We start from the raw sequence: 18,727 nt of genomic DNA on the forward strand, positions 1-18,727 counted from the left end.
GACATCATATATGATGTAGGGGTAGGTAAAAGTGGAGCTTGACCAAACAGGCTTTGCAAGGTACCAGCGCTTTGCAGACTACATCAGCAGTGCCTGCAAAGCCCCCTGAGCAGCACTTCTCAAGTTCCAGCTCTCAGCTAATTGTTGGTGTTTAGGAAGCACCGTGTACCCTTTTTTTTTTTGCCAGCATGGTTTGATTTCAAAATGTGCAAGCAAAAATACAGGTACCTGACATAATTGTGATTGGCAGGTGGGCAGCCCCCACCTCCCTGTCAAACTTGGCCTAGAGGGGTGTTTGGAGATAAGGCCACTCTTCCAACCCTGTGCTAGATTTACCATTCCTCAAGTCTACAGACATTAAATCTCCAAGGATCATCTTCCTCCCCACATTCAAATAGCAGCCACAGAGAGTTAGGTAGGTAGGGGTGCGTCTGTGTGTGAGTGAGAGAGAGACCTGCAAGGCGTTCCACTGTCAGCTAATCCTCAGCTGACACATAATTAAGCCACCCGCAGTAGGACAGGGGCAATTCCAGAAGAGAATATACAACTTAAAGAGAGGTCTACACAGCAAGGCAGCAAGGATGCAGAGGTCTTAACTATACAACTCTGTTATCCGTTGCTACTCTCTTGCCTGTGTTCTGCAGCTCCACGTGAACGTACCTGCAAGATGTAGTTCTTCCAGAGAAGAAGCCCAAACTGCCGTAGGAGAACCATTGTTCACTTGGGAAGGGAGAGTCACAAGCTTCCAGGACTCTGCAGAGGAAAACGATTTGAGCCATAAGTAAAACACGCAAAGCAAATCCAGGAACAGGCAGAAAAAAATGTTTCACATGTATGCTCTGTTAATCAAGGGGGAGGAAGCAACGATAAAGACACCGTGCTCACTACATGGGCAGACAATAAAGCTAAAGATTATAAAGGTAACTGGCTTCCACACCTACTTGCATAGGTATCACAGTCAAAAGAATAACCTCTCCCTTCACCCCGAACCATCTGTTCATGTGAACACTATCAGATCTCCCTGTCATGCAGGCCAGCCCTACCATTAGCTGGAGTCAGTGCTAGAGTCATTGGCCATGGGCAGACTTGGATTGTAGGCCATGAATTACTGGATTTAACTTCCGCCATGGATTGGGGCCATCACCTCCCTGGGTTCAAACAGCTTTCCCGATTCTTTACCTTACTCCACCCATCACTGCTGGAACTGGTCTCTCCCCTTTCCTATCCCTGTAGACATTTATTTAATATTTTTTTTATTCATCAGTTCTGCTTATATCCTGCCTTTCTTTATCAAGAGAGAAGCTCAAGGCTGCTAAGCCAGCCAATGGTTAACTTCAGAGCCCTGTTAACATAGGCTTAGTTCTCGTTGTGGTCAACCTTGCTCTGAGCTGTAGTTGTGACTGACTGCAGGTGGGAACTCATATGACTGAATGCTCTACCATTATTTTTTTTTAAAAATCCCATCGCATGGAAAGCTAGCATGTCAGGGAAGAGACATTCTAGATTAGACTTCTCCCTGACGTGCATGTGCTTTTGTATGGATGAGCAATGACTCCTATGAGCCCCCCCAAAGAAATCTGTAGCCTGAACACAGGTTTACCCCCTCAGTAAAGAACTAGGCCTTTGTTGATGCAACAGAGCATCTACTCTATACAGCTCAAACGTGCATTGCCTTTTCCTGTCTCCACTTCCTGAACCAACAGCTTCTCTATGGCTCCGCAGCCCTGACACTCTTGGCTCACATCCACAGCATACATTTAAAGTGCTATTTTACCACTTGAACAGTCATGGCTTCCCACCAAAGAACCCTGGGAACCGTATTTTGTGAAGGGTGCTGAGTTGTTAGGAGACCGCTGTTTCCCTCACAGACCTACAATTCCTGGTGTGGTTTAAAAATCAATCCTTCTTCCCAGGGAATTGTAGCTTTGACCCGATCCACTAGGGCGCTTCTTATGTTATGATGGTATTGTGATCTGACACCATCAATTTGCTTACTCGACCTTCAGTTAAATTATCCTGTGCCAAGCTTAACGTGCGTCTCTGATTTGTGCTGCAGAAGCAACAGATTTTGGTGATGGTCAAAGAGATCTGCCTGCCACTGTTGTTTGCTATGATACTTGTTGCTCTTTGCCACAAAGCGCACTTGATCAACCACCCCAAACCACCATCCTTCAGAGCCAGCAGGTGGATCAGCTGCTCATTTCAGCTAGGACACATCTTACATGGCTACAGGAGATCCATGGCAAAAGTCCACAGTTTGGACTGAGAAATCAAAATCCCCCTCAGCAGAAAAAAATGCAGCGTGGAATTCAGAGAGAACCGCCCCTGCTAACTCCAGCATGAGTTGGCTCTAGACTTATAGAAATCCTGGCTACAAAATCAATGCAAACTGAGTAGCATGCTTTATTAGAATATAGGGCAGGGCAAGCCTGGACTTGCCTTATATTCAGGAACTGGGGGGAAACAAATATCAGCAAATGGCATTACATGCAGTCTTGCCTCTTAGAAATAGGCAAAAGTTTCCACACTCGGACACAGAAAGTTGTAAGTAGGACCTGCAACAAAATGCTGCAGCGTGGATCCTGTTCATGGCTTCAGCCAGCCATGCCCTCTTCTGGGATACTCCATTTCATCTCCCTTTCCTCCTGGTTTTCTGTCCCTCCTCTCTCAAAAGTCAGTAACCATTCCATGGCTAGTGAGCATGTTTTGTCCCCACACAGCTGGTTTGTGGAGGAACCCCTGCACATTTTTTCTAAAGGTGGTTTTTTTTTTTTTTTTTTTTTTTTTGTAGTTCTGGTATTTCCCTGAACATGCTGATAACCTCCTTCTCATATGTGGGCAGTGCCTTTTGGCTAAATAAGTATCACCCCTTCGAGAATGAGTTTCCTATTAGTACATATAATATTTAATCCAGAACTTGGAAAAGTTACTTTTTTTAACTACAGCTCCCATCAGCCCCAGCCAGCATGGCCACTGGATTGGGCTGATGGGAGTTGTAGTTCAAAAAAGTAACTTTTCCAAGCTCTGATTTAATCTCTGTAAATTAAAATGTTACACTAGCCTTCCATGACAAGGACTGCTTCTTTCCTAGAAAGAGAAGCCGAGAACTCTTGGTTAGCTTCCCAAGGCTAAACAGAACATTATCTTCCTAGGGGGAAAGTGAGGGATATAATATTTCTGGGCATAAAGAACATGTGAAGAACATTTAGAGGACAATGACTTCTTATAATTATTATTTAGACCATTTATATACTGCTTATATTTAAATAAAACTCTAAGCAGTGTACAACATAAGTCAAAACCTCTTAAAACAGCAGATACAAAAACCACAATCAATAAAACACAATTAACTGAACAAAGCATCCTCTTTGGTATCAACATATAATATAAACATTGCATATAAAATTAAATACAAGAAATACAAGGAAAAAATCATAATAAACATAGTAAACAGAATATTCCCTGAGCTTCAAGAAATAAAAAACAAGTTAAAACAATCTTATTTTAAACATAGTAAATTTAAAAAATCAACTCTTCAAATCTTCAAAATAGCGCCCTGAGCAGTGGACATGTTGCTGAACGCTCTGCAATCTTTCTTTTGCTACAATTTACTACACTCCCCCGACCTTCAGCCAGAGAAGAACGTAAATACATCATCTTAATTGCATTCTTCTGTCTATCTGAATTGTTGTGCTGAACTCTGCTGTAGCGGCCTTGGAAGCTGAATTGCAGTTGAAGGAACCACTTCCCAACCGTTTTGCAACTCAGAGGCTGGAGTACTATAAGGGATGAGAGAAGAACTCCAGCTACAGCTATATAAGATAAGTGTACCATCTACCTGCTGTTGCTGTTGCTGTGTTGTTGTCGTCCTTGTCAGGACTGTACCCATTGCTGGCTGAGGGGACTTGGAAGGTCTTTTGCCTGCAGAAAGAGGAACACTACTGCTGCCTAGAGAGAGAGAGCAGCGGTTGCTGTTATCTCAGCTCGTACACTCTGGAACTCTGGAACTCCCTGCCTATAGAGGCACGGTTAACCTCCTCACTCCCTGCATTTCGTCGCCAGGTTAAAACATATCTTTTTCGTCTTGCTTTTAACCCCGATTAAGGATTAGGAAATCTTTTACCTATGAGATGATTAGGATCATTTTATTGTATAGGGCTTACTATCTAACGTTGTTTTAAATGGGTATTCTTAGCTGCTACTGTTGTTTTACATTGTATTTTTTATCACGGAATTGTTCACAGCGCTCTAAACTTCTTCGAAGATAGAGCGGCATAGAAATGTTTTAAATAAATAAATAAATAAATAATACACGCAGCTTTTGCTCTAGCTATCTAGTAATAATAATAATAAAATATACTTTGCAGGACTGGGCCCCAGATACTGAGCCAGCTGTAACTAACTTTTCCACCTGTTCCTCCTTTCGAGGGATATAGAGGCTGGTGGGCTGAATGGTTTTTGGGAAACCCCACTGCTTGCAAGAAGACGAACATCGCTGCTGCTGTGTTTACACCTTGTGTTGGGTCAAAGGGACAGATTGGGGATTCTGTTGGTGTACCGTCCACCCCGCTGCCTAACACACTCCCTAACTGAGCTGACGGAGGTGGTCTCGGAGATACTGTTGAGATCCCCCAGACTACTGGTAATGGGGGATCTCAACATTCATGCCGAGGCTACCTCATCTGGGGCAGCTCAGGACTTAATTATGTTAATCATTTTTAATCATTTAATCATTTAATCATTTAATCATTTAATCATTTAATCATTTAATCATTTAACATTATAACATCTTTGTATCTTATACTTTATGTTTTTAGTATTTAGTATATCAGTATTTTTAACGTTAGTATTTTTGAGTGTTTTAATTCTATATGTGTTTTAATTGTATATTGATGTATTTATTCTGTTGTGAACCGCCCAGAGAGCTTTGGCTATGGGGCGGTATAGAAATTTAATAAATAAATAAATAACTCATTTCTTAGTCACAGTATAATAAAAAGCAAAACAAAACAGCTGGCCCCCTTTATAACAGAATTTCATCTAGCTACAGCTGAAAAATATATCATTTAGTTTACTCAAACACACCCTTACAAGATCAGCACATTCGTGTTTAAACTTATCAACATTCTGAACTGACACACTCAAGCTTACTATTTTAGCACACCTCAAATCACACTCTACAAGCACTCACATAATTCAACCTCGCATCCTAAAAACAGTGCACTCAAATATCCATATGACGAGAACCGCGTTGAGAACCACTCAAATCTACATACAGCCAAATAATGCACCCATACATTCTAAATACAACATTCATACCAAACACTCCCCCTTGTCTCTCACTCAAGGGGCCGAAACTATGCCCACCAGGCTCTCCCTGGGGGTACAGAAACCACTTTTTCCAATATAGTAGGCAATGCCACTTCCCTCATTTCTCAATTGAGGAACAAAAACCATTCAAGTATCAAATATTCACCCTAAAGAAGGGCAGGCTCTCAATTACAACAACTTGTTTGTTTGCCGCTCTCCAGCACTTGCAGCAATGATTTTTCCTGGCAGGCGATGGATTCCAGACTCCAAGACGACTCCATGTGCGACACTAAGCGCACTTTGAGCAACACCGAGAAATAACATATAAAATGCACGATATTAGGAAATGCTGCTTTGCAAAAATTTGTATATTAGGAAAAACTGCATACTAAAAAGAATATTAGAAGACATTTGCTCTAAAATGCTGGTTGATTTTCATGAGGACTTAAAAAAAATCACAAACTAACATAGAAATGTGGAGAACTAAACTTAAAACTGGAAAAATGAACAACTGAGAGAAAACAAAATTGACAGATTCACCCATCTCTACTGCTTGTGCGGCTCATTTATTAGTTATTTCAAATTTATAAGCCGCCCTTCCTCCCCAAAGGGAGCTCAGGGTGGCTCACAATAATAAAGTTACACAAAAACAATGTGAAACCAGCACTACAACATATTGCAGAGAGCAGTTAAAACTAGGATTGTTAAAAACTTCATAAAACTATCCAAGGTAGATAAGAAAGTCTTTACATGTTTCCTGAATACATGGGGACTACCTGATTTCCTTTGGGAGGGAGTTCTAGAGCTGGGGTGCCACCACCAAGAATGCCCTATCCTGGGTTCACTTTCTTTATGGTACTCCTACTGATGGGACCACAAATAGGGCCTCTTCCCCAGATTGCAGATTTCAGGTTGGAATGTATTGGTGAGTAGTAACACCTTTAATTGGGCCTAGTAGCTCAGAGGCAGGCAATGCAGGGCCCTGATAGGAGGGGGTGATATGATCTCCTCTTGCCACATTGTACAATAACCCAACTGCAACATTCGGTACTAGCTACTGCTTCCAGACAGTTGTCAAGGTTAACCCCACATAAAGTGCACTGCAGTAATCCACCTGGCAGATTATTAGAGCATGGATCACTGAAGCCAAACTTACTCAGTCTAGGAATGGCTGTAGCTGGCAAACCAGCCAAAGTTGGGCGATGTAAGGAAATCCACAAGCCTGAGAATTTGTAATCCAGAGAGCTGTCAAAAACACTGCACTCTAAAGGTCAAGCAAAAGAAGGGGGCGTTCAGTCCAGTCATCCCTGGTGCTACAGTGATCAGGATCAAAGCACACCTTTCCAACCCACCAGAGAAGACATTTATTGCTTTTATTTAAGTTCAGGGTCTCTCTCTCTCTCTCTCTCTCTCTCTCTCTCTGGTACTATGCAGGCAAAATGATAAACACTCAAAAAAGTATTTGGTCTTTGCAGAGCCAAAAATACGAGGCTTATAAACTCCAATTGCCTGAAAGATAGACTGCACGAAGCTCCATAAAACTCATCTTTGCGCAACCAGACGTTGGGTCCAGAGGCAACAACAAACAGCCATAAAAGCTAAAGGTCAGCAATGGTTTCAAAAGCACATAGCAACAGTCAATTCAGTGAGCAGACGAGATGAAAACATCTCTCCCCCTAAAATGCAAGGAAACCTGTTGCAGACCTTGAAGCCACACCACAGACTGGGTGGGAACACAAGAAGTCTACTTGACTACTGAATCTGACCATTGGCCCATCTAGCTTAGTACTGTCAATGCTGTGTTAGCGGCTCTCCAGGGTTGCAGGTAGGGAGTCTCTCCAGCCCTGCCTGGAGATGCCATGATTTGAACCCATCATCTGACTCAGTATAAGGCAACTTCCTATGCACTGCATCCCTACTTATGGCGACCCTATGAATAGAGATTTCATGGTAAGCGGCATTCAGAGGGGGTTTCCCATTGCCTCCCTCTGAGGCTAGTCCTCCCCAGCTGGTTAGGGCCTGCTCAGCTTGCCACAGTTGCACAACCAGCCCCTTCCTTGTCCGCAACTGCCAGCTGGGGGGCAACTGGGCTGCTTGGGACTGTGCAGCTTGCCCACGGCTGCACAGGTGGCAGGGCACGTAACCCCTGAGCCACTCTCTGTGGGGTGATCTTTAGCTGGCCCTTGACACCCAGAAGCGGGGATTTGAACTCACAGACTCTGGGCTTCCAGCCAGGCTCTCCTCCCCACTGGGCTATACCAGCTGTCTGCAACCACTGAAGTATAATTTTGAATTCTTAATTATGTATTATGGACTCGATGGCCTTGTAGGCCCCTTTCAACTCTACTATTCTATGATTCTATGATCATAGGGTGGTGTTTTTTTTTTTTTTAAGTTGTCTTTCAGCAACAACAAAGCCCAACCATTTAAGTCAGCTCAGGGCATAGGTTTCCAAGAGTATCTCTTTTCTTCAGCTGTTTAATGTGATGTAGAGCAGGGAAGACTCTTGCGAGGCTCGGAACATTATAACACACATCCAGCTAGAGAGGTTCTCAGGTGCTAGGTGCACAGGTTCAACACTCCCACCACTCTCAGGACCACACGTGGCCTGTGATGTGTCTCTCACCAATAGGAATGTAGGCAGCTGCCTCATGGCAGGTGAGACTGTTTAAGCATCTTTCCCAGTACTGTCCGGTCTAGAAGCCACTTTCCAGGGTCTCAGACAAAGGGACTTCCCCATTTCCTACTGCTTTGCCCTTTTAACTGGAAATTGCAGGAACTGAACCTGGGATCTTCTGCATGCAAAGCAGATGGTCTGCTGCCCTGATCTATAGGCCGCTTCCTGATGACCTGTTTAATGAATATCCCGCTGGTTTTGTTTGCGGAGAGATTAGACAACATCAAATTAAAGAGCATTCATCTGGATTTGTTTGGGAGGAGATTAGGCAACATTGCATTAGGCAAATTGTAACCCACATTTATCCAGTGCGTTTTCCCATTCCTTTCCTCATTGCAGAAAGCCCGATCTTTTGGGGAAGCTTGTTTGTTTTGCAAGAGCTCCCAATCAGCTTTAATTGCACAGCCTGAATTTGATGGGGCATGACTGAATACCACCCAAAACAAGTGACAGACTGGAAGCACCTGTAACCTCTCTAATTCCTTTGCTAATCCTCACTAATCCAAACAGTTGGTACTCAGGAAAAGGAAGGAGAATTAGCAGAGGCCACTCAGAACGATTCCAAGAGACCTTTTTGCAAAAACATTGCAAATAACTTTGTATGTCTTGCTTTATCCAAATACTTTCTGAGCTTCCAAGCTTAGTGCATATGAGCATGAGACTGACCAAAATCCAACATTTTTTCTTATTATTTAGGCCCCTCGACTCAGCTTAGGGGGCGACTTCCTAGTGACGTGGAATCTAAAAAGACAGCACCAGAAACGATCTGTTTGAATGCGCACCTTTTCTGGAGCAGTAAGATGGATAACACAACTGGTTGAAAGGGAGAGACGCATCCGCTAGCATGGCAAAGGACCATACAAAACTATCCTTACTTGTGCGTACCTGGGCAATGAATTGTACTGCTTGCCTATAAAAGGGCATGTTTTGAAGCCTAGCCCTGAAGTTTGTGACAATATGTTGCAATCACACCAGGCTAAATGTAATGCATCATGTAATGCAATTATCTCTTATCAGACTGCAAATCCAGACCATGTATGTAACACCCACTCAGGTGGCACACATTAACAAAAACCGCCATATTACAAAAGGTTAAAAAAAAGAGTCAATCTGGTATGCAAATATGACTGAAGTTAACACCAGTGGGAAAAGATCTGTGGTAACAATATACTTTAAAACTTTGTCTGCCCAGCAGTATTCTCAGAGCAGTTATACTTTCAGAATGACTGTGTGGCAGAGCAGAAGATTGGGATAAATGAAGAAGGTAACATTTAGCATCGGTACACTAAATTTGCATGCACTGACTTATTGCAAAGTTTTAATTTTGATTTTTTGCATTTTTTATATCTGAAACTGGAATTAAAAAAAAGGGAGAAATATCCATCTGATACCCTGCAAATGTTGCTGGACTACAACTCCCAATAGCCCCAGCCAGCACAGCTAAATCAAATTGAGGAACTAACATTCATAGGTTAAACATCTAAAGAAAGAGACAAGACTGGTCCTGTTTGCATGTCACGGTAAGCAATAAACCATGGTTTACTGTGAACAAACAGCATTCCAGTGCAAGTTACTGAGCCATGCTATATTTTCTCTTTCAACTTTCCTCTGGCATTGACCCAGCCTTGACCCAGTGTAGCTATTTGTGGGCATATAAAAGTCACCTGCCTTGGTCCCTCAATATAAACCAGGATTACTCCAATAATCCACCACAAGACACTTGGGAAATAGGTTTTTTCCCCCCACTGTGTAGCAGTTGTATTTCAACATACCGTCGGTAAAGTACAGTGCTCATTTTCCCATAAAATAACTTTCGTACAAGCTCTCATGTAAAGAGTGCTTAAGAGTTTAGCAACCTTGGCAACCATGGCAGATTTGCCGGCCTGCAAGTTAACCAATCAAAAACTGACATGGCTGCCTGAGGTGTGCCAGAGGAAAGCCCAGGCCTTTCTGCATTATTTTTTTCACCACCATGAAGGGATGGGACAATCTAAAAGCACGAAAAAGGAACTTTTACACAAAATGAAACACAATGAAAATGATGCTCAAATAGAAATACCTCAAGCCTGAGAAGGGACATGAAGTCAGCCCTGAAGCACCTTCTGATGCAGACATGGCTGACGGGTTGAGAGCGTTCAATGGGCGGCCATGTTGAAGTCACTCCACTGGTTAATTTCAGTGTTCCAAGCAGGATTGGATATCAGCCCACTTCTTTTCAAGCAGACATGATTCCCTCTGGCTGAACCATCACACTTTGAGAAATGCTGCTGAATTAAAATGCCCCTTGCCAATTCGCCGCTTCATTTGCAGGCTGAACTTTTGAAGGGTATGTGGGTCAGTTTGTGGTAGACAAACTACTCTCTAACACAGCCTTTCCCAACCAGTGTGCCTCCAGATGTTGTTGGACCGCAACTCCCATCAGCCTCAGCCAGCATTGCCAATGGTCAGGAAAGATGGGAGTTGTGGTCCAACAACATCTGGAGGCACACTGGTTGAACAGTTCCTCTATCTTGTCTGGATTGCGCATCAGTTTATTGGCCCTCATCCAGCCTATTACCAGTTTCAGGTCCTGATTTAGGCAGTGGAGACTGGTCCATTAGGGCAAGTGGGGCACTGCCCCACCAACCTCAGTTTGCCCCCACATGTCTCCCCTTCTTACTTACACCTAGTCCAGGGGTGGTGCCATTGCCCATCAGGTTGCACTTCCTTAGTCTCAGGGTTGCCCTTGTAGAACTCATTAGGGAGGAGAATGAAGGGGGAGGGGGGGACTAGAATTAGTTGTCTCTGCCTGTCATTGGCTCATGCTCCGCCTACTTTTTGGGCTCCCTGTATTCTGCCCCACCAGTCTTGATGGGCACCAGCCACCACTGGATTTAGGGATAAAATGGAACCGTGTAGATAACCGAAAGCATAAACGCCAAGGAGTCAAGCAGAAATCCGTCAATGGCATCTTCTCAAGCCACTCTGTTTTCTTAATCCGAATTCTATCCCTCTGTAGAATATAATTTAATTTTTTATCCTGTGAGGCACAATCACATCATTGAGTTGGGAGAGAGTATTCAGGTATGGAGAAGGAGTTAAACCTTTCCTTCCCCCACATGCTATCATCCCAATCTGATTCTTCCTTGTCCTTGGTCTGTTTTTACTTTTTTGGAAAAATATCCAAAGGGCAGGAAATTGATCCACACCAATCTAGGGATGGAAGGATCTGTCAGTTTCGGTTTTCTCCCTTTCTCATTTTTCCAATGTTAAATTCAGTACTCCACATTTCTGTGGCAATTCGCAATTAAAAAAAAATCCTCATGAAAATTCTCCAGCATTTTAGTGTGAATTTCTCCTAATAAACACATTTCTGTAGGCAGTTTTAACTAACGTACACACTTTTGCGAGCCATTTCTTGTCAGATAATGCATTTTTGCATGTTATTTTCACTAATACATCCATTTTATGCACATTTTCTCCTAATATGTGCATTTTTGTAAACACTCTTTGGTTGGCGAACTGCATTGCAAAATTCAAACAAGTGCAAATTTCAAAGGATGGCTGTTCTCATATTGCTTTGGAAAGTGCAAATTTGATACATTCGGCTTGAAATGCAAACTGAACGGAAATTCTCGCCCATCCCTACACAGATCTTGGCTCAGCCCTTAAAATGTCAACATTCAGGAAAGATTTTCTTTTTTAAAAAAAAGTGGTTACAGGAAAGTATTCAAGCATGCAGTACCACCCATCTGTCTAGTTTTGGAAAGACAGTTTCATATGATTTTTCTGAACAAGCAGACTAGCTCTAAGACCAACTTTCTAGATGGGGGATTGGGAATCTTTTACAGCACAAGGGCCACATTCCCTTCTGGGGAACGTTCCGGAGGCCACATGCCACTGGTGGGCAGAGACAGATGCAAAGGGAGGCAGAGCAACAAATGTAAATTTTACAGTAAACTAGTTTCTACAATGAATCACTGAACAATGAAGTCAGGATCATTCAGACCATGGTATTCCAAATATCTATGTATGGATGTGAAAGTTGGACAGTGAAAAATGCAGGTAAGAGAAAAATCAACTCATTTGAAATGTGGTGTTGGAGAAGAGCTTTGAGGGATACTATGGACTGCGAAAAAGACCAATAATTGGGTGTCAGAACAAATCAAACCAGAACTGTCACTAGAAGCGAAAGTGATGAAACTGAGGTTATCATACTTTGGACACATCATGAGAAGACATGATTCATTAGAAAAGATGCTGAGGGAAACAGCAGAGAGTAGAAAAAGAGGAAGGCCAGACAAGAGATGGATTGATTCCATAAAGGAAGCCACAGACCTGAACTTACAAGATCTGAACAGGGTAGTTCATGACAGATGCTCTTGGAGGTCGCTGATTCATAGGGTCGCCATAAGTTAAAATCAACCCGAAGGCACATAACAAGTTTCTACACACACGCCCCTCTCTGTCCTCAATCTGGCAAGCAAGAGACAGGATCAGAGTTAAAGGACACATTTCAGGCAGGCAAAAACACTCAAGAACGGCTGGTGAGGGGCATGGTCTGGGATGCAGTGCTGTGGCTAGGGAGGAGATGTGCCCTGAGTTGAGCCCAAGGGCCAAACAGAGAGGCTTGGAGGCAAAGGCTCCCCAAGCCTATTCTAGATCCAAGGACAGCTATTTCTAGAAGTGCTCTCATTTCTGCTTATGGGATGAGAAGTTGGCAAACCCTTCCCAAAAATAAAAGGATCGGCACTTTGCCCATGCCTTCCACACATTGGAGAGTTCTGCCATCCACCTTCCAGAACACAATGGGCACTGATTCAAATGTGTGACCGCAAGCATCACCTTTTCTTACTGGAAAAACCAAACATGCCCTCATCAAAGAGATGGGCTTCCAGAGACAAAACCACCATAATCTTGCCTTAACCCTCAAACCGCTAGAGACCCAACACCTGCAGCATCAAAGGGAACCAGACAAGTCGATGAAAGGTGAACAAAGCACCGCCTCTGATCTTTTGCAAGACAAGGATGCTGGAGGCAGCTCTCAGCAGGTCTTTGCCAACTGATTTAATTTGATGCTTACAGAGATTCCCATGGCAGAGAAGCAGAGAGCAGCTGTCCGTGCAGAAAAGGTGCCTTTTCTATGACAGTGCCCTGGTTGTGGAATCGCCTCCCAAAGGAGACAAGAATAGCCCCATCCCCGATGTCATTTAGACCCCAGCTGCATTATACTTCTAAAAGACTATTATATCCCTTTAAACAGTCATGGCTTCCCCTCCACCAAAAAAAAAAAAAGAATCCTGGGAACTGTAGTTTGTTACAGGTGCTGAGAGTTGTTCGGAGACCCCTCTCCCCCTCACAGATCTACAGTTCTCAGAGTGCTTTAACCATTGATCTTTCTTCCCAGGGAACTCTGAGGACTGTAGCTCTACGAGGGAACAGGGGTTTCCCAACAACTCTCTACACCCTTAACAACCAACAGTTCCCAGGATCCTTTAGGGGAAGCCACGACTGTTTAAAGTGGTGATACCCCTTTCAATGTTTAGTGCAGATGGGGCCTTAAAAGGGCAGGTTGTCATCCCACCCCTTTTGATTTGAAGGTTTTTGTTTTGATATATGTTATTTGGTGGTTCTGTTCTTTTTATGTAAACCAGGAACAGAGAACCTCAGGCCTGTTGGCCCAGTGGGCCTCTCTATCTGGTCTGCAGAACTGTCTCCATTCCACACCCCTCACTGGCCCAACTTCACACCCCGAGTGTTTTTGCCTATCTGGAATGTGTTCTTCAACACTGATCATGCCCCTCGCTTGTCTGGATACAGGACAAAGTCGGGTGTGACACCATGTGTAGAAACTAGCCTATTGTACGAAAGGCAACGTTTACATTTTTTGCTCCGCCCACTTTTGCTTATGGCCCCACCCACCATTGGCATGTGACCCTTAGAACGTTGCCCAGGATGGAATGCAAGCCTTCAGGCTGAAAAGGGTTCCACGCCCCTGGTGTAAAATAATTTGCAGGTGTTTCTGAGGGCCAAAAAACAGTACCCCCCCATGGTTCCGATTCTGCTCCTCCCTCCCTCATAGCTTCTATTCACATGTTTTTAATGTACACACTATTTGCATTCATGCAATTAACATCACATCTAATTCAGCCCTGGGGCTCAAAAGGAGTGGAGCCAGAGTTAGGTATAGAAAAACAACAACCCAGATTATGCACATGGGCTCCGTTACCTTGATTCATTATGCACATACATAACTTTACTCGCCATAAATAATTCATTCAGTTAATGACAGGGAAACGCTAAGAGCTATGCAAAACCCCAATATGGATAACGGGAAACTATCCAGTCCAGCTCTTCTAAAATTTTAATGGGCACCATTCATACTGGCCTATTCAGCAAGCCGTCCTTTGCAGACTTAAGGACTAGAAACTTGCCATTTAGAATGAAAGCCGGTCCAAATGTTCAGGTCCTCAAATTCTATGCCCAATTCATATGTAAGGTGCTGCTGGTGTAGACATGCATGCAGCCCTGCATGTGGTCAGAGGTTTCTGCACAGCCAGACACACACACACACACACCTCTCCAACCTCCATCCATTCAAGCAAGAAGCATTATCACAGTGCAGAAGCACAATTCAACTAAGCAAAAGGCTCGGAGCAGGTTTGGTGATGGGTGAAGCCTGGGGAGAAGTGTCCATGGCGTGGGAAGAATCCTGAGGGTCAGACAGAGAGATGTGGAGGGCTGCACTGGCCCCTGGGCTTCACGTTCGCCACTCCTCCTTTAACCAGAAATATTACTGATTGAACCTTGGACAACTACTGCGTTATGGCCCCTCCAACTGGCACAGGGCAGGATGGAGAATAGCAGTGCTGCAGTTAGGTTATTTTAGACTCTGGACCAAACAGTCTTATCCTAGCCACGCTATGTAGCCAGGCTATAAATATCTGCCAGTTACTCCAGGACACTGCTGAGATAACATGTATGTTCTGACTCAGCTGCAGAATCACTGACTGTGGCCTTGAAACCCATATCTTGATCCCTCTCCAAGGTGCTGATCTTGCCTCGCCTCACCCCCTGGGACCACTGGCCTTGCTTGGACCACCACCTCACCTCGGTGGTGGGAATCCCCATGGGCCAGAACATAAAGTCCTGCCCTGACAGCACCACTGAGACACATGGACTGCACAGGTTGGATACTTGGCTCTTTATAACCATCCTCTGGGCTCACCTTTGCTTCTCTGCATTATCTCACCAGCTCAGCTTTCTCAGCAGCAGTAATACACTGATGCAACCGCTCGAAATCCAAAGGCTGCTATAAGGACATACAACGTAGCCTCATTCCACGCTAGAAATAACTCACAAGACTCACACCACGGCTGGTTCCTGATGGGACAAGCTCTGCTGCTGGCCCTCTCATTGCGAGGAGGGCGAGCACATTCAAAAGGCACTCAGGGTGAGACAGAGATGCCTTTAAAGCCCTCGCTGCACTCCTTGCTCTTCTGATGTGCCGTTTCCATAGGAACCAGGGCTGCAAGAAGACAGCGTTTCAGCTTGCTTTGATGCAGGCATAAGGTCTGGATTGCCTGGGACTGAGTTCTGACCTGCTTGCTGTCACCAGACAACCTTGCATCATTGGAGCCTCATCCCTGCCTCCTCAAGCCGAGTCTGGGCCAGCGCCTGTCAAGCTAGGGATGGCGGCAAAGGAAAGGCTGTAGCCAGATAGCCTCTCATTTAGGGAGCAGCCAGCCAGCAGGGTCTCCTTTGGGCTCATGCCACAACAGCTTTTTTCCTCCTTTGTAAACAGTATTATAATTGTTTTCAAACCGTTTTTACAATTCAGTGCCATGCATCCGCCATCATAAACCAGTTGTGGAACCAGAGAGGATCGACAGGCCTGGGGGTCGGATGTGGCCCTCCAGGTCTCTCTTTCTGGCCCTTGGAACTCTGCCCAGCCCACAGCCTTTCATGGGCCCCACTTCGCACCCTGAGCATTTTCGCTTGGCTGGAATGTATTGCTGAACTTTCATAATGCTCCTTGTTTGTGTGGATGGAGGCGAGAAAGGGGCGTGTTGTGACTGTGTGCAGAAAGCAGCCTATTGAATAAAGCTAAAATGTGCATTTCTTCCTCCGCCCACTTTTGCCTCTAGCCCCGCCCATCACTGGCATGTGGCCCGTGGAAGTTTGCCCAGAAGTGAATGTGGCCCTTAGGCTGGAAAATACAGTATTGCCCATCCCTGCCATAAACCATATAGAAACTGGGAAGGGGGAGACAAACAAGGAAGTTAGGGGGTCTGACTTGAGATGGGGGGGAACAGCCTAGGAAAGGGATGGGGAATGTGTGGCCCTCCATATGTTGTTAGACTCCAACTGCCATCCGCCCCAGCCAACACAGCTAATGGTCAGAGGTATGATGGGAGTTGTAAGCCCAGTAAGATCTGGAGGGCCACAGGCTTGCCATCCCTGGCCTATGGTACACATTAGAAATGAAAGGATCTTAAGCTTTCGATCTGCACTGATATTTGCATAGATTTCAATAACAGGGGCTAGGGAGAACCAGGTCCTTGGTGCTGGTCCTCCCAACGGTCTCAGCAAAACTTGTAAAGGAGTGACCATGCATGTCGGTGGGCCACTGTTAGGTGGTAGGTGGAGACTTCCCCTTTTAATTTTGGACTGGAACATTTTTTCGTTTTGCCAGGCCCATGTTCTTGGCTTGGAAAGAGGCTCCAAATCATGGGGAATTATATATCCCCAAAGAAATAGCATCCTTCGCCTTGGCTGCGGAAAAGATTAGAGTTAAATATCTAAAATGCCGGAAGGGGAATTAGAAGCTGTCCAGTATTAGGTTCCTATTTTTATTCAGATTTGGAAGAAATTGTTTTAATTAATTTTAACTCCTTATATCTTTTAAATATTTGTTCGTGTCTAAGTATTTGGCTATGTTTTTATTCTTTTACTGCTTTAAATGTATTATATTGTGGTGGCCGATGGCTATAAACAATAAAGAACTCTCTCTCTCTCCCCAAAGAAAGCACATATTCGTAAAATAGAGAGGAGCTTTACCATGTCTATGGTTACCAGAACCTCATTTACATATTAGATGGCTGAGAGCACCTTCTGTAACACAGCACCTCCAGCACTCTGGGATGGGGAGTCCGGTTTATTGCATATGACAGGAATGAGGAACCGGTGGCCCTCCACGTGATGTTCCTTCCTCTGGCCAGAGGAAGCTTGGGAAGGTAAAGAGTCTGCATACCACCCATGCCCCAACACCATTCCAGTCCTAAGGACCCATTGTGGGCTCAAGACCTTACATCAAGCTAGACCAGACTTAAGCAGTTGGCAGATTGTGGTCCACTGTCCAATTTCTAGCAGATGCCTGGTTCCTTGCTTGGATTTTGGCAAGAACAGAATACTAGACCAGGTGGGCCATGATTGAATCTACCCCGGCACCTCATATGCAATGGAGGTTGGTCAAGAAGGACAAATGGGGAGCTGCCCCACCAAGTTTAGCCAGCCTCTGCCCGCCGGCTTTCTTTCTTACAACTAGCCAGGGGATGGCTGTGCCTGCCATTGGCTCTCACTTCACCTACTGTTGGGCTTCTTGCCTTCTGCCCCACCAGTCCCAATGGGCACTAGCTACCACTGCCCATATGTTCTTATGCATATTCAGGATCACTTAACACTGACGAGGGATGTCTTAAGCGTTAAAAGATCCCAAGCATACACCCTGGCCTTGGAAATTGAAGAACACATCGGTGGACCACAAGGACTCCCATTAAAAAACCAACACCACACAATCCATATAGCCATGCTGGTTGAGGCTGATGGGAGTTTTAGTCTAAAAAAATCTGGATGGCACTAGGTTGAGAAAGGGTTAGTTACACAAAACCTTCCATGGGAGGAGTACGTAATGTAAAATTTGCACAGATAATTTGAGCAGAAAATTGGCATTTTTAGTGCCAACGTTTTTTCTTTAGTTTTACCATGAACTATTGGGGGGGGGGAAGAGAGAAAGTAGCAAAGTAATTTAGCAACAGTTGGCCCTATAGGTCACTGTTCTTCAACATTGGGCCCCAGATGTTGTTGGACTACAACTCCCATCATCCTTGGCCACTGGCTAAGCTAGCTGAGGTTGATGGGAGTTGTAGTCCAACAACAACAGGGGATCTAAGGTTGAAGAACACTGCTATAGGCCATGGGGCTTAGCAGGGTGCATTAAGGACACTACTGACAAACAATACAGGTAGAGTGGAAAATGTCAGTGCCAATGTTAGATGAGCCGGCCACTAGTACGCAGACTGAGGATGTAGAAAAATTCTTTTAAAGAGACCCTTAAAAACTCCACAAGGGAGGAAGCTCACTTATGTCTGGGAAATTTCAACAAGTTGGTACAAGCTGCACCTAAAATCTTTAGAACAGAAAGAACACAGGGATTCTTTGTTTTTTTAAGAACACGTCTGCTTGGCAGATTGAACAGCCTTGTGGTTACCACAGAATAATTATATGCAGAAAATTGTTTTCCCGAATTCTGCTAGAGTTCCTCTCCAATCTTGAGCAAGATGGCTCTCTCTCTCTCTCTCTCTCTCTCTCTCTCTCTGTGTGTGTGTGTAAGAGAGAGGGGGGAGGCAGAGACTGTTGACATCCAAGTTGTAAGCAGTTGTAAACATCACAACAGCTGCCAGACACAGACTTAAGATCTGGAATTTGCTTACATCCATTTGTTTACAGAGTCCAAACTTCAGACCACTGTTCTTCAGCCTT

General features: G+C 44.4%; 1 protein-coding gene and 1 long non-coding RNA gene across 3 annotated transcripts in view; one reads left to right on the forward strand and one right to left on the reverse strand.

The window, feature by feature from the left end:
• The window catches only part of ABCA3 (ATP binding cassette subfamily A member 3), a 104,742-nt gene that overhangs the window by 67,924 nt on the left and 18,091 nt on the right, over window positions 1-18,727 (reverse strand). Inside the window, exons 2-3 of one of the 2 annotated variants that reach the window (XM_061599440.1) lie at window positions 3,839-3,948; window positions 661-753 (exon numbers count right to left, since the gene is read on the reverse strand). In XM_061599440.1, the coding sequence (XP_061455424.1) occupies window positions 661-714 (54 nt within the window). In that variant the 5' untranslated portion in view covers window positions 715-753; window positions 3,839-3,948. The remainder of the gene's footprint in view (window positions 1-660; window positions 754-3,838; window positions 3,949-18,727) is intronic. The other variant, XM_061599439.1, reaches the window with a different exon arrangement.
• LOC133371726 (uncharacterized) lies at window positions 3,693-9,483 on the forward strand. The gene is made up of 3 exons (XR_009759369.1): window positions 3,693-4,062; window positions 6,786-6,914; window positions 8,684-9,483. It is a non-coding gene; the product is annotated as an uncharacterized LOC133371726 (long non-coding RNA).

This window comes from Rhineura floridana, chromosome 17, assembly GCF_030035675.1.
Source record: "Rhineura floridana isolate rRhiFlo1 chromosome 17, rRhiFlo1.hap2, whole genome shotgun sequence".
Taxonomy (NCBI): Eukaryota; Metazoa; Chordata; class Lepidosauria; order Squamata; family Rhineuridae; genus Rhineura; species Rhineura floridana.